At 37.7% G+C, this 14,079-nt stretch overlaps 1 protein-coding gene across 7 annotated transcripts in view; it reads left to right on the forward strand.

Moving 5' to 3' along the window:
• The window catches only part of COL14A1 (collagen type XIV alpha 1 chain), a 127,427-nt gene that overhangs the window by 25,305 nt on the left and 88,043 nt on the right, over nt 1–14,079 (forward strand). For all 7 annotated transcript variants that reach the window (XR_012631297.1, XM_074887238.1, XM_074887201.1 and 4 more), the window contains exons 6-8: nt 11,514–11,669; nt 12,374–12,493; nt 13,880–14,044. Coding sequence is in view for 6 of the 7 variants with exons in the window: in XM_074887238.1 (XP_074743339.1) it covers nt 11,514–11,669; nt 12,374–12,493; nt 13,880–14,044 (441 nt within the window). In the remaining variant the exon portion in view is untranslated. The remainder of the gene's footprint in view (nt 1–11,513; nt 11,670–12,373; nt 12,494–13,879; nt 14,045–14,079) is intronic.

The raw sequence follows: 14,079 nt of genomic DNA on the forward strand, positions 1-14,079 counted from the left end.
CTGGCATGGCTGGATTCTGCTGGCATCAAGAGACTGTTACCTTAAGTCAGATTCAGGGTCTGTGTTGACATGTTTCATTATTGAAATACTTTCATTACTACCATGCTGAGACACTCCTTAACAGTTCTTCATCATTTGGCAGTGTGAATTTTCATAATTTGAAGTCTGTAGGATTGCTCATGACTATGTATATATTCTAGGCAAATATCTCAGTATCTCATGAGTGATGTTGTCTTTGATATAAGACACTACCAGTCTTTGAGACTAAAGCTACATAGTAACAAGTTGAAACTCTGGGCAGTTTTTAAAATTTCTGTGGCAACCTTGAAGGGAAAACAAAAAAAAACTTTGGGGAGGTGGTAACAGACACATTAGTAAACACTGAAGTGCAAGACCAAGACCCTGTTATAAGAAAGCTACAATCATAAAGGATTGATGCATTCATCATGCATTGATTTGCATTCCAGTTGCATTGAATACCCCAATGAACAAGCTACATTGCTTTGTGCTCTGGACAGCAAAATGGGAGGTTAAGGTTAATGTTTTGGTATCTCTTTTTCAGGCACTGTGATCCCTGAGATGGCCTTGTCTTGAATACAACTAGAAGGTGTCGAATCTTTTGCTTTTCAGCTGTCTGCTGTACAAGTTCCCTTTCAAGGCTGTTCCTTATGCTTTGAGAGAGGGGAGTCTTATTTCACAGTCTATCTCATTCATCTGATACTAACACTGTTGATCAACGTCACGCAGGAGCTTGTATAGAGGAGAGATGATTTCAGGGTCGTTTCCACCCTCACTGCATATATATCTGAGGTCTTCATGTTCTTTCTGGACCTGTTGGTGCAGGACTCTGATTCTGGGCTGTCTCGTGGTCAGCACCCTTTGCCTGGTGCCCTGTGTTCTGAGTAATCCTTGGTGTTACAACTGAGCTATGCCCCTTGATTAAAAAGATGCTAGTTAGTAGCTGAAACAGAACTTACTTACCTGGCTGAGTGGTCCATGTTTTCCACCTCAAAGGTGTTCTTGCCTGTCTGGTTAGCTGTACTGTTCGTACTAGTCTGTCTGCATATAATGAGGGAGTCCTGTTTTCTTATCTGACTTCTGGGTTTTGTGTGTGTGTCTTTAGCTCATGAAGTGTTTGTTTGCCTCATTATTCCCCAGTAAGTGGAGCCATGGTATTCTTGTACTCTGCTCTCCTGGAATCCTCAAAGGAGCTTCTCTGGAGCACCAGCTTGGTGCCTGAGCATATTTTGTTTCCGTGTATGTAGGAAAGTTCACAGAATTAGGGCTGCATAGTGGTGCAGCCAGCTGTTTCAAAAGTAAATGTTAGTCTTAGCAGGGTCTTTGCTTGGGTTTGGTTTGTTTATGTGGTTAAAAATCTGTGATGAAATTTCTGATCTTTTGCACTGATCTTTCTAGAAAGTATGATAAAGGAAGGAAAACTGTAAATTGTGAGCATGGGTTTGGTGGCTTCTTCAAAAAGACTAAATTGGCTGTGGCCTGTGAAATAGTGCTCATATCTCACTCCTTGTCTCTCTACCCCATATCTCATCTCCCCTCTCCATATCCTCAAGACCTTTCAAACTCAACATCCAAATTTAGCTCAGTACCTAGGGAGTGGGGAGGTAGTGTCAAACTATGGCATGTGTTTCTGCCTTGAGAGCAGTTTAGTGTTTTTTTGTTCTTCAAGAAGTAGTAATAAAGCAGCAGTTGCAAGCAATAATGATATATCTGTTAGAGGTTGGTTAAGATGCTTTTATGACTTTTGATGGTGCAGTTCTGTTTACTGTACCTCAAAAAAAAAAAAAGAAAATGACTCTCAGAAACTCGTGTTTTGTCTCAACAGAATGTCACGTCCTTTGCCAGCCTTGCAACTGTTAGTATTTTATTAGTCTGGGAAAAGGAAACAGATGGCTGAAGGAAACCCTAAAACTGATCTAATAGAATGTAATTATGCCACAATTGTTGTTTATTGGAAAAAATTGAGCAACAACAACTGAAAAAAATGCTTATTGAATATTAGATACATTATTTATTGAATATTGAATATTTTTTCTTTGAAAAAAAATAAAAAGACCCTCTGTTGAGCTCCATAGGAATATTTTAATACATTTTTATATGATTGTCCTCACCCTGCTTTTCAGGCATCAGGGTGGTTTAACTGTATGTATGCATATTGAAGTACATGGTTTTAGTTAAGGGCCAGCAGTTTCATTTTGACTATGGTTATTGTAAATTGCTAAGTAACTACTGTCCAAACTAAAAATAAACCCAGATGTCTAAGCATAGTCAGTACCTCATGATAGGACTCTCCTTTGGTTTTGACAGCTCCCTTAACAGTTGTATACTTTGGGTAGTGGCCAGTAATTTGTCAAGATTAATTAAAATAATTGTCTTTTCCTCAGTGCAAATTCTAAATCTGTAAGAGTGAATTTAAAATTTTCCATTGTTTCTGGAAGATGTTTTAAAAAATATCATATGAATGTAATCATTAGAGTCTTAGGCAGACCTTTTCTGTAAAATCAGATTAGTATTTTTCTCATGTCTGTAAATTCAAGATTAAAAAATTGCTTCTGTAGAGTGAAATTGTTAAGAAAACCCCTGTACTGAAGTCTTTAGGATAAGGTTCTACATTAGATTTTTAATTTTATTTTTTAAAAATGCGATTGTATTTGGAGATAAGACTTGTCATTTTAAAGCCTTTGAAACACTAAAGAAAAGTAGCTATAAGTGGCATTGGATGGAAGAAAATATTCAGTAAATTATTTTGAGATTTATTATTAGTTCTTCTGTAGTTTAAAAAATTAACTATCCACCTTATATGATATTTCATAACTGATGTGCCTATATGCGTTTTTTTATCTGTCTAGCTGTATGGTACTGTAAGTACAAGACCAAAGACATAATAAGTGAATGGAAGAGTCTGGAATCTCAGACAGAAAGAAATGTTGCAGGATTGAAGACAGCAGTGTAATCTGCCTGAGGGGGAAAAATATGTAACATGGCTATTTAGTAATTTGTTTATAGTAGGGAATAATTACTTTAGTGGATGAGAGGAATTTTAAAGTCTGTGAACTAGAGGAAAAGAAAATCAAAGGTTATCTTAAATGCTCACTTAGAAAAAGATATCTGTGGTGTGTTTATTGCTGCTTAGCCCACTGATCAGTACTTCAATACAGTGCAGTGGCAGACTGTTGAGCTTCTTTTAAATTGCTCATTGAGACATAACCAAACAATCACAAAATCAAATCCCCCGAGGAAGACTTCTTTTTTTTTAATATTTGTCTGCTTTTGCTTAATAACACATGTTTTAAGAGATCGGGAATTCAATAGGTGGAAACTAATTATGATAATCCTGTTGCCAAGGTCTCTTTGCACTGGGTGGCAAACTGTCCACTGTGTGGCTCTGAGGGCAGTGGTCAAGGGCATGGGAGTTCTGGTGGTCTTCTTCTTGATACCACTTATAAGGGGAAAGGGCTTGAGGAGGTCTGGGCAGATCCTGTAGGTCAACAACTAGTTTTGCAGTTCCTGTCAGCAACAAGGTTTAGGTTTCTGTGACGATGGGACCCTCTTTGAGGCTCAATAGCTGCTTGGAAGAGATGTGATCCATCTAAGTGGGGCAAAATCATCTCTACTAGCAGGCTGGCCAGCCTGGTGAGAAGAGCTTTAAAATAGGAATGATGTGGGAGGAAGATGAGAACCTACAATCAGGTGAGGACTGGGATGTGGGAAAGAGCACACCCTCAGCAAGTTTGCAGATGGTACAAAACTGGGAGGAATGGTTGTTACACCAGAGGTTTGTGCTGCCATTCAGAGCGTCCTCAGCAGGCTGAAGAAATGGGCGAACAGGGGCATCGTGCAGGGCATTGTGCAGTTCAACAAAGGCAAGTGCAGAGTCCTGCCCCTTGGGAGGAATAACCCCAGGCACCAGGACATGCTGGTGGCTGACTGGCTGAAAAGCAGCTTTGCAGAAAAAGCCTTGAGGGTCTTGGTGTACAAGGTGGCGATGAGCCAGCAATGTGCCCTTGTTGTAAAGAAGGCCAACAGCCTCCTGGGCTGCATTAAGAAGGTTGCCAGCAGGTGATACTTCCCCTCTACTCAGCCGTGGTGAGGCCACATATGGAGTTCTGTGTCCAGTGCTGGGCTGGCTCCCCAGTAGAAGAAAGATGTGCACTTACTGGAGTGAGTCCAGTGAAGGGCCATGAAGATGATTAAGGGCTTGGAGCATCTTTCATAAGAGGAGGGGCTGAGAGAGCTGGACTGTTCAGCCTGGAGGACAGCAGGGTCAAGGGATATCTTTCCACTGTGTAAAAATACACACTGGAAGGAGTAAAGAAGGCAGAGAAGGACTCTTCTCAGTGGTTTCCAGTCAAAGGACAAGAGGCAGCGGACACAAACTGAAATGACTGTAAATTCCATTTAATCAAAGAAAGCACTTTTTTTTATTGTGAGGATGGTCAAACACAGGAGCAGATTACTCAGGTTGTGGAGTCTCCATCCTTGGAGACTCTTTAACCTGACTGGACGTGGCCCGAAGCAATCTGCTGTAATTACCCCTGCTTTGAGCAGGGCAGTTTGACTAGACCGTCTCAAGCGGTCCCTTCCCACCTCCACTACTCTGTGATTCTGGGAGTCAGAGTTTTTTCAGAATAGAGTGTTCACTCAGACATCTCTGCTAATTAGACAACAGATGAATTGCTACATTCAAGAGGGCATGAATTTCATCCCGAGCTTTTGTGGATTGACACATGGCATCCAAAATTAGTGATGCTTCTGAAGACCACAGCATATTTATACAAGCATATACATCAGTTAAATTGTGATAATATAATTTCAAGAAATGCTTGAAGGTAATACAGGGACTTGAGTTTGAAAGTCTTCTGCACGGTAACTGTATTGTACCATCTTTTTTGTTTCTGGACACACTGGCCACAACATCATATGTACCTGGATCTATATATGTAACAGTGTTGTAGCAGTTCACTTTAATTTTCAAATAGTTCTGTGTTAATGACTTTCATAGATATGCAGCTTGCTCTCTCAGGCAGGCTTTTTTCTGTTTCTTTACTTGCTGTGTTAAAGCTGTAACTTAGTCACAAGCTCAAGTACAGATCAGCTCTTTATCATGGTTTAGAGGGTATATACATACAGCTTAATTAATGTTGAGGATTTCTGAGTGCCTGTTTTGTCTTCAGCCCCCTGATTAACTGCCTTCTACGTAGCCAGAGAAAACTGTCTTGGGGATTTCATACTTCACTAAAGCAAAGGGAAAAATAACCGTTTTAAATCCTGGCATATTTGTTACATAGCAATGGTGGATAAATATGACCATATTAATAAAAAATTATAGTTCTCTGCCTTGAAAAGTAATTTAGACTTTGAGACAGCTGTTTCATTTAAAACATTCATGCACTCGGATGCAGAACTGAGAGCAAAGAGAAGTAGAGAATTATCACTGTAATCTGCAGAAGAGTTTTTTAGGTTTCATGTACTTTACAGGAGGGTTGTGGATCATCTTCAGTGTAAATCATTATGACTAAATGGACACAGTATATTGCCACGTTGAACTTCAATTTCAGGAAAGATTTCAGCAGTGTGCTTTGTTCTGTGTTGACATGTTGCCTGTTGGGAGAGAAATTAAAATAAATGTTTTGAACTCTCAGTTTAAATGCAGGGGGATTTTAAAACATATTTTTCTATCTAGGTACACAGACCGAGAGAGTGTAGTGTTGCTATCTGGGAAGCTGCTGCAGACATGAAGTGCTTCAGTGCTATCAATCAGTAACGGTCTGCCAGAAAACATCAGCACTTTCTTTCGTAGTTACCTTTTATATTTATTCTGTCTCTCAAGTAAATTAAAAAGTTAAGATGTAAATGCACGGAAAATGGCTGTATGCTTCCTTCTCTTATGCTTGAGAATTATCCCTAGTATATGTAAGCAATTAATGTGTTTTATCAGCTATTGCTTTAATTAGTTTTGTGGCTTTAAATTCAAAAGATGTACTTTAAATAATAACATTTATTTATTGCTGTGTACTTCTTGAAAGAAGTAAAATTATTGAACTACAGCATTCACAGTCAGATGTGACATGATTAGACACAACATGTTCAGTAAATCTTAATATTCAAACTCCTCCAAATAACAAATTTGTAGGTCTGCCAGCTGGGCTATATTAGTTTCCTGGAACAGAACAAGGTGCATGGGAAAGGGCTGGCTGCTTTATTTTATTTTGTTTTTTTTTTTTTCTAGGAAGCAGGGACAAACTTCTAACCTCATTGGGCTGCTCTTTCAACCTAATGATGTTCCAGCATTTGAGTCCTTCAAATGCAAGCTATGGTTGGATCTAGTTCAAAGAAAAGCAGTTATGTTGTATGCATTTGTCTGGTCCGTAGCCTGACATATGGGATGTGTTAAACTGAGGTCTAAGTGCAATGATGATATCACCAGCTCAGTGCAATAATATCAATGTCAGAAGCATGAGTTGCTGAATTTTGGAGCTGAACACTGCCTCACGTCCCTATTTTTTTAACCCTTTTTTTAAAAGAAGTGACAGTTTGCTGATACAGATTTATATTACCCTTGCCCTCAGTGGTGCTTCTGCTCAGCTGTGGTGCTGTCAGTGAGAGTGGAGGACTGACTTTTCTCTGTCATTCATGCTTTATTCACAAGGTAGTTTTCACTCGCTTCTGTCATCAAGCTTCTTGCCTTTTGTGCTTTGTTACCCCATGAACGAGTCTTCCATTCATACTGTATTATTACTGACCTCCACTTGAACTTTCTTCCTCTTTTTCCACATCCATTATTTGACTTTTCCACTGTGACAGGGAGTAAGAAAGGAAACGACATAGTGCAGACTCAGAAAGAATTATAGTCTTAACTTCTTCTAGCAGAAGTAGTGTGTGTTTTGGCTCTTGAAAATGAGAACAGTTTCATACCAAGGGGAGGCAAAATATCAAATGTGTTTCTGCAAAATGTATCATAACTGCATGCAAATTGAACTGGTTCTTCTAAGGCATTGAGTCCTGCCGGGTGGCAGTGCCTGTGTTTGCTGCTTCTCCTTTTGCCTTTCAAAGAACTTTCGAAGTGTAGTATTAACTCCAAGAATCAAAGAGCCACTACTTTAGTCTAAAAATCATAGTTTTGTATTTATGTTTAATAAGGCTTGCTGTTTTTTTGGTCAAACTTGTTTTTTAACATTGCTCTCTTGCTCACTGAATGCATGTGAGAAAGAATAACAGGTTCAAAATGAAGCTTCAGAGAGGTGGTCAGTGTTTACAGAAGATTGCAGACCGTGCTTTGTTCTGTGCATCCCCCATACTGCCAGAGTCCCTCACGGTCCTCACTCTGTACTCTGTTCCCTTCAATGGGACGTCTTAAGGGTCATGTTTTGCAGGCTCCAATAACTCTCCCTCTACCCCAGAAAGCTGGATCTTTTTTTCAGTGTTGCCATCATTGGCTTCGCTCTCAGCCAAACTTTGACATGAGTCTTGATAGTGCTATAGCACTTGCACGTTCCAATTGCAAGCAAATGCATCACCTTTAAAGTCTGGGGGCTTGAAGGATCAAAGGGAGGAAACTTCATTTGGTAGATGCAAAATTCCTTCAATGCTGGTTATTCTTTGAAAGGTTTCCCTGACACAGAGGAACCAAAATTCTTGGTGATGATATGACTGTTGGCAATACTGAAGTAAGTTTTGTGCAAATATCTTGTCCTAATGCATTGCTGGTGGTTGTATGCTGGTGTCTTTGGAGGTGAAGTTTTGAGCCTATGCCTTCATTTGTGACATGCAGAAATGAGCAGATCACGCCTCTTCCTCCTCAGTTAGCTTCCTGGAAGAGTGGCAAGTTCCTTCTGCCAAATAACACTAGGAAGATTGTAAATTTGTTATAGAAAGTCCATTAGTTTTTTACTTTCTCCTTATCAAACTTCTCCACTCCTTGTAGGTGGATGCACTGAAGACAGTTGCTGGTGTAAAATATATAAGGTCTTTTCTGCCTTTAGGATGTTTGCAATTCTGTAATTTTCTCTAACCTAAAAATTGCAGGCTCTGTTATTGTTGTGGAATTCAGTATTTGAAGTAGAATAATGCTATCTATTTAACATTAGGAAACATTATACAAAATTAGGTAACTGGTCTCCTCTCTACTGTCCTGCTCTTGAAACTGGTGAGTATTGTGTAATTCAGAGGAAAGTGGCACCTTCTTTCACTACTGTTTTCTTGATGACCAAGTAAAAGGGGAAATATGCACAATCTGATCAAGTATTGAAACTTGTAGTGGGCTAAAACATTGAGTGTTGGAAGCTTTTTTTATATGGAATTATATGCTGTCATCCTCCTTTAAATAATGTTTTTGAGAAAATTGCCTATTAAAGTTACGTTTAGATAGCTGAAATGTTCAAAATTATTCTCAAACCCTATAGGAATTTATGACCATGTATGGTTGTATGGAAAGATTATTGAAAAAGACATTTGCCAGAACTGGTAATGGAACTGGCTAATCCCAGTGGGGTGCATAAATTACTTGCTACATACTGTGTCTTTTAGACTAGTTTTATAAGCTAGGATGATATGGTGTTTGTATTCCTATCAGGTTTTAAAGATTTCTATACAGCATGTTATTCTGTTTAATATCTCACTGTTGTTTATTCCGTTTTAGGGAACTTTCTACAATTCTATTAAGTACAACAAGGAGAAAACATAAGCAAATAGTGGGTGTACAGAAGTAACAAAAGCTAAATGTTTTATGCAGAAAAGATTCAACAAGTATCTCCTATCTACGAAGAACGAATCAAATTTTCACATTCTGTGACATTGCAGTACAATCTTGGATCAAACCACACATGCTTTATTTTAACAAAAAAATAATTGAATGATACTATTTGCACTGATCTGATGATGTGGAAATAAAATATTGAAAGGAATGCCTTTATTGTTTTCTTTGTTCTTTGGATTTTGCTTCACTGAATGGATTTACTAAAACCAATAAAAGGTTTCATTCACAAAGCCATCACTACAGGATTAAAGAAGCCTTATAGGCAAAACTTTTTGATATGAAAAGAGTAAGACCTAGGATACTAACTGGGTTTCATAGCAAGCATAAGATTTTAGAAGTAGAGATGGGAAATGCAGCCACACAACTCCTGTTATCCTCACTGGGCTATAGGATTAAACTGCTGGGATCATACTGAAAAGGTACATCTGTGCTGTAGTACAGCTGCTTGGATGTGAATTGGGGGTCCAGTTCTATCATTCTTACTGGTGTTGAGTAGCGGTTTAATTCTTTTGAAGCTTAAGCAGCTAATCATGGCCAGTGTGAGAATGGCACAATTGAACTGCGTGTTAATGGAAGACAAATACTGCCAGTAATGCAGGCTGATTAACAGGAAGTTTATTTGGCAAAGATACTTAAAACATGAATTTTGCCATGACCAGTAACTTCCTATTAAATCATAAAACAAATTCCAATCCTGCTGAAATCAAGGGAAGTTTTCCTGTTGACTTCAGTGATACAAAGATTTGGACCTCCTTTGGATTTATCTTCCAAATTAAGATCATTTTTCTGATGCTTACTAAATGTTCCCCACTGTTTATACATTAGAATGTGTTGCCAATTCAAATAGCGTTGTCTTGTACTGTAAAAACTAAAATAAAATATTTGTTTTGGCATCTTTGTAAGTGGAATTTTTGTCATGTGTTTAGAACTTATTCTGCACTGCTAGCTGCACGTAGGAAATGTTCCCTGCTCTTCTAAAAACATTTTTAGTACACGTTTAAGACATTAACTATAATTTTATGGATTTGATTTCTTGCTCAGTGGATTTACACTGCAGTACAAATCTAACTCAATTATTACCAATTGTTTGAAGACCTTCTGCACATCAGATTGTTCTTGCCTGTGAGACTATAATTTTGTTTTTAATGAAAAGATTGTCATTAATAATATGGTGTTAAAGTTTTAAGTTGCTAACCGTGTGGTTTGCTCCCTTTTTGTAACAGGAGAGCTGCTTGTGAGCTAATGCAAGCACCTTTTTCATTTTTTCTCACTGAATTACTTCTTTCGCTGAACATCTCTGCTCAAGACCAGTTTATTTCTAACAATGTATTTGGTGATTCCTGTTATTACCACCTTAGGTGTTGGCATCCTTTGTCAACTAATTTATTTTGTGGATCCTGAAAAAATTTATGATAAAAGTCGGGCTGCAGTTTACTTCCCTATTCTGCAGTTTTTTGACTGTATTCAGGGACATGATTTTCATCCCTAAATGGTTTGTGATGCATGATACCTTTTCTACTAACATGCTTTGCTTTGACTTTCCTACTTCCATCCTTATTCTATAGTCAAGCTGGTGGGGAGTTTGCTATTTTTATACTTAAACATAAGCTCTTGTATAGCTGTTACAACACCATATAGATGTTACAACATCACTTATTTGTTTCTCCTCCCTACGATATGAATCCATTATTTCCGCAACCTTACTTTTTACAGTAATGCAGCCACTTCTGTGGGATGTGCAATTCTGTCTGAGGTTATGGAAACCTCTTCCTTTCTCTTACTTCCCTTCCTGTCATTTTCCTCAAACTGAATGTGGCGCTTTTGTTTAGGCTTCTTATTTTTTAAGAATCTGTATCCCTAACGACCTTTTAGTTGGCTTATCTTGCAATTTGTGTCTAATCTCTACTGCCATTTCCTCTGATTTCCCTGTTGGTCTCCTAAACCTTGGAGACTTAATAGGCATCTCTGCTAATTCTCATCAGATCTTTTCTGTTGCTTTTTTAATGCTCTTTTATTTTCGTGTGCTTTTCCATATATCTATAAGACTAAATCTTCACGTGGTGTTAGTTCTCATAGAGATTGTGAATTTGAATCTGAGGTTTTTGCATTTTCCCTTTGCTGTATTGATTGCCTCCTACTTAGGTTTAATACAGCATAGTCTGTTGACCTTCAGTTTTGCTCTAGACTCCCGGGGTGAGATTCACTTCTAGCTTTAGAACTCTACAATGACAGCTAAAGAAGTTTTTCTACAGAGTTGTTGAGATGTATAGAAACACCTGCTTTTCTATGTTAGCTATAAAAGGTGTCTTGATAATTGTTTTGGATGTCTGTATCTCTAGATAGCTTTCAGCATTGTCTACACCTAAGGTTAAGTGTCGTGAACTGTATACTGTGTATGTATGTTCTTGAGAATGAAAATAGATTGCTGGTTTGATTGTGCTATGTGACCCTTACTTTTTTCTATCTGGAGTATTGTATTTTTAGAAGCAGTATTTCTTTTTCATGGGTCTCCTAACAGTAATTTTGAACATCTTAATGAAAGAGCTGAAGTAGATAATGGCCAAACTGTTCTATTACTGAATTTGGAACAAAGACATTTAGTGATTTTGCTTATTTCTCGCTTTACCCATGGAAAAAAGATTTAAGTATTAAACTTAGTGGGAGGAGGAATGTATCCATTTATTAAGTTACAATTTTATTGTTGAATTAACAATATTTTTTTCATTTTAATGATTTACAGGAAACCTGTTTACCTGTAAAACTCCAGCAATTGCAGATATTGTGATACTGGTAGATGGTTCTTGGAGTATTGGCAGATTCAATTTCAGGCTTGTTCGACTGTTCCTGGAAAATCTGGTTTCTGCTTTTAATGTGGGATCTGAGAAAACAAGAGTAGGTAAGGTGCCGTATTTTTTTCTTAATATTTCTGTAGCAATGTGAACATTTTGTTATTTCAGGATAGTTAACAGCTTAATGCTACTTATTTGTGCAAGATTCATCCTCACCTGCAACTAGCACTTCTATCATAAGAGTAATGCTGCTGCAATGCTTGTAGTATTAATTCCTCACAGTTTACTTTGATACTCAGCTTATGTAAACTCTAATGCAATGTCAATGGAAAAGAAAAAACAGTGGAAAGAGTCTTACTGACTTCAGTCAGCATTAGATCAAACCCTTGCACTTTAATTTTTGGAGGAAGAATGTGCCAATGGATGGCTTTTTCGCATGGATTAAACTGGCTCAGATGTTATATTTCTGTTCAGCTACGTATATTTTAGTCTGTTCAAATGTATATTAAATAAAATTCTTCTTTTTCAAAAAACAATTTCTTGGAATCACTAAACTCTGAAAGAGTTGGGTACTCTTTCTCATTTACTTTCCTTAGCACTTGAAAGAAAGGTTTTGAAAATAAATTGAGGAGTTGCCACTAAGAACAACTTTATACTATTCTTTTGGCATTAAGCAATGCAGTTTTTCTAGTGTGGTAGCAAAGCTAATTGTGATTAGCTTACTATGAGCCATTGGTAACCAAGTATGTAAAATGTACTTGGAAAAAAATGCTTTATTGTCTAATGGATTACCTTAATTTCTGCTCTTTAGGTCTTGCACAGTACAGTGGTGATCCCCGAATTGAATGGCATTTGAATGCCTATGGCACAAAAGATGCTGTTTTGGATGCAGTCCGTAATCTACCGTATAAGGGAGGGAATACATTAACAGGTACTGTGTACGTTTTAGCTTTTGCCTTTTATTAAAAAACATATTCTGCTTCACAGACTAGGAAGTGTTAGTGCCTATTATGAAGGCAAAAAGGGTAGGGTTTTTGCAGCTTGCTAATGGCTTTATCCAATGTCAGTGAAGTCTTTTCTGAAGTGCTTGACTCATTGGCTTCACTGGGAGTCTTTCTGGTCAAGACAGGGTCTCGTAAAACAAAGTGTACATGAATTCTCTGTGCTGAAAGTAAAATCTTTTACCTGCTAGGAAGAAAATGCAAAATCCATTCATAGCGCTCATGCACAGAGATTTATTCTGGAGAAGGAAAGAATGTTGTTTTAATATCTGACAACTGGCAATAGTGACTTTTCAAATGATCACCTGGGGCTTTTAGATTTCCACTGACCTTTTAGTAGTTAGAGCACGGAAGCCCCAGAAGACACTTAGTGATGGATAAATGGGAGATGCCTGTCAACCTGGGAAAAATACAGTCTCTGAATACAATTCCAGTATCATCAAAGCAGCAGTTAGTAATATTGCCTGTCTTGCCAGGAGAATGATATATCCAAAGACACAGACATGGCTTTAAGTAAATTGCTGCCTTTTTATTTTTTTGGCAGGGAGGGAAGGGGAGAAAGAATGTGAAAGATTCTCCTCTTCTGCAACAGCCTTTATTTTGGTAGAAGGATTGATTGCAGTGGGACAAAGGACAGAAGGACTCTAGTATGAGTCTAGGAATGAGATTACTGTGAGGTAGCAAGTAGTAAATTATCATGATTATTTTATATGGATGTTAGAAAAGGTGAGTTAGGAACCTTTGCTGTGGGAGACTTAAGTTTTCAGATAGGATCTCATCGTGACGTTTGTCTTGAAGTTGTTCTTCTTCCTTCCCTTTAAATAATTAGCAGTTATTAGAATCAGATTCTCCCTAAGCTTTATTTAAGCTTTTCTTCAGCTTGTAAATTGGAAAGAACAAACAAAAACCAAACAAATTAAAGTAAGATTGTATGTAGTATGGGGATTTACTAAGCCATCCAGAGCATGTGCTTTCATATGAGCAAGGTAGGTAGAAGGAGAGGGGACTTCTTACTCTACAAAGTAAGAATAGGAAAGAAAAGATGATGCATTCACAGGAAGATCAATTTAGGTTTCCGTGGCCAGTTTAAAATACATCGATTGATCAAAAGGCTGCTAAAGATTAATGTCACCTTCTCTGTAGTTTCGGTTGTTTGTTGGAATTTAATCTTTCAGTAAATAAATTCTTTTATACTTATTCTTCATTAAAAGATTTCTCCAGATTTTTAAATTGAATGGAAAGATAAACACTGTGATATTAACAAAATTAATGGACGTTTTTCCCCTTAAAGTCTCTTAAAATCTTTCCTTTTTTAGGTCTTGCCTTAACTTACATTTTGGAAAACAGCTTTAAGGCTGAAGCAGGTGCAAGACCTGGAGTATCTAAAATTGGTATACTGATCACTGATGGGAAGTCCCAAGATGATGTTATCCCTCCTGCTAAAAACCTACGAGATGCTGGCATCGAGCTGTTTGCTATTGGTGTGTATTCTGCCATATCCATATATTATGTCCCA

The sequence above is a fragment of the Strix uralensis genome, chromosome 1 (assembly GCF_047716275.1).
Source record: "Strix uralensis isolate ZFMK-TIS-50842 chromosome 1, bStrUra1, whole genome shotgun sequence".
NCBI classification, from domain to species: domain Eukaryota; kingdom Metazoa; phylum Chordata; class Aves; order Strigiformes; family Strigidae; genus Strix; species Strix uralensis.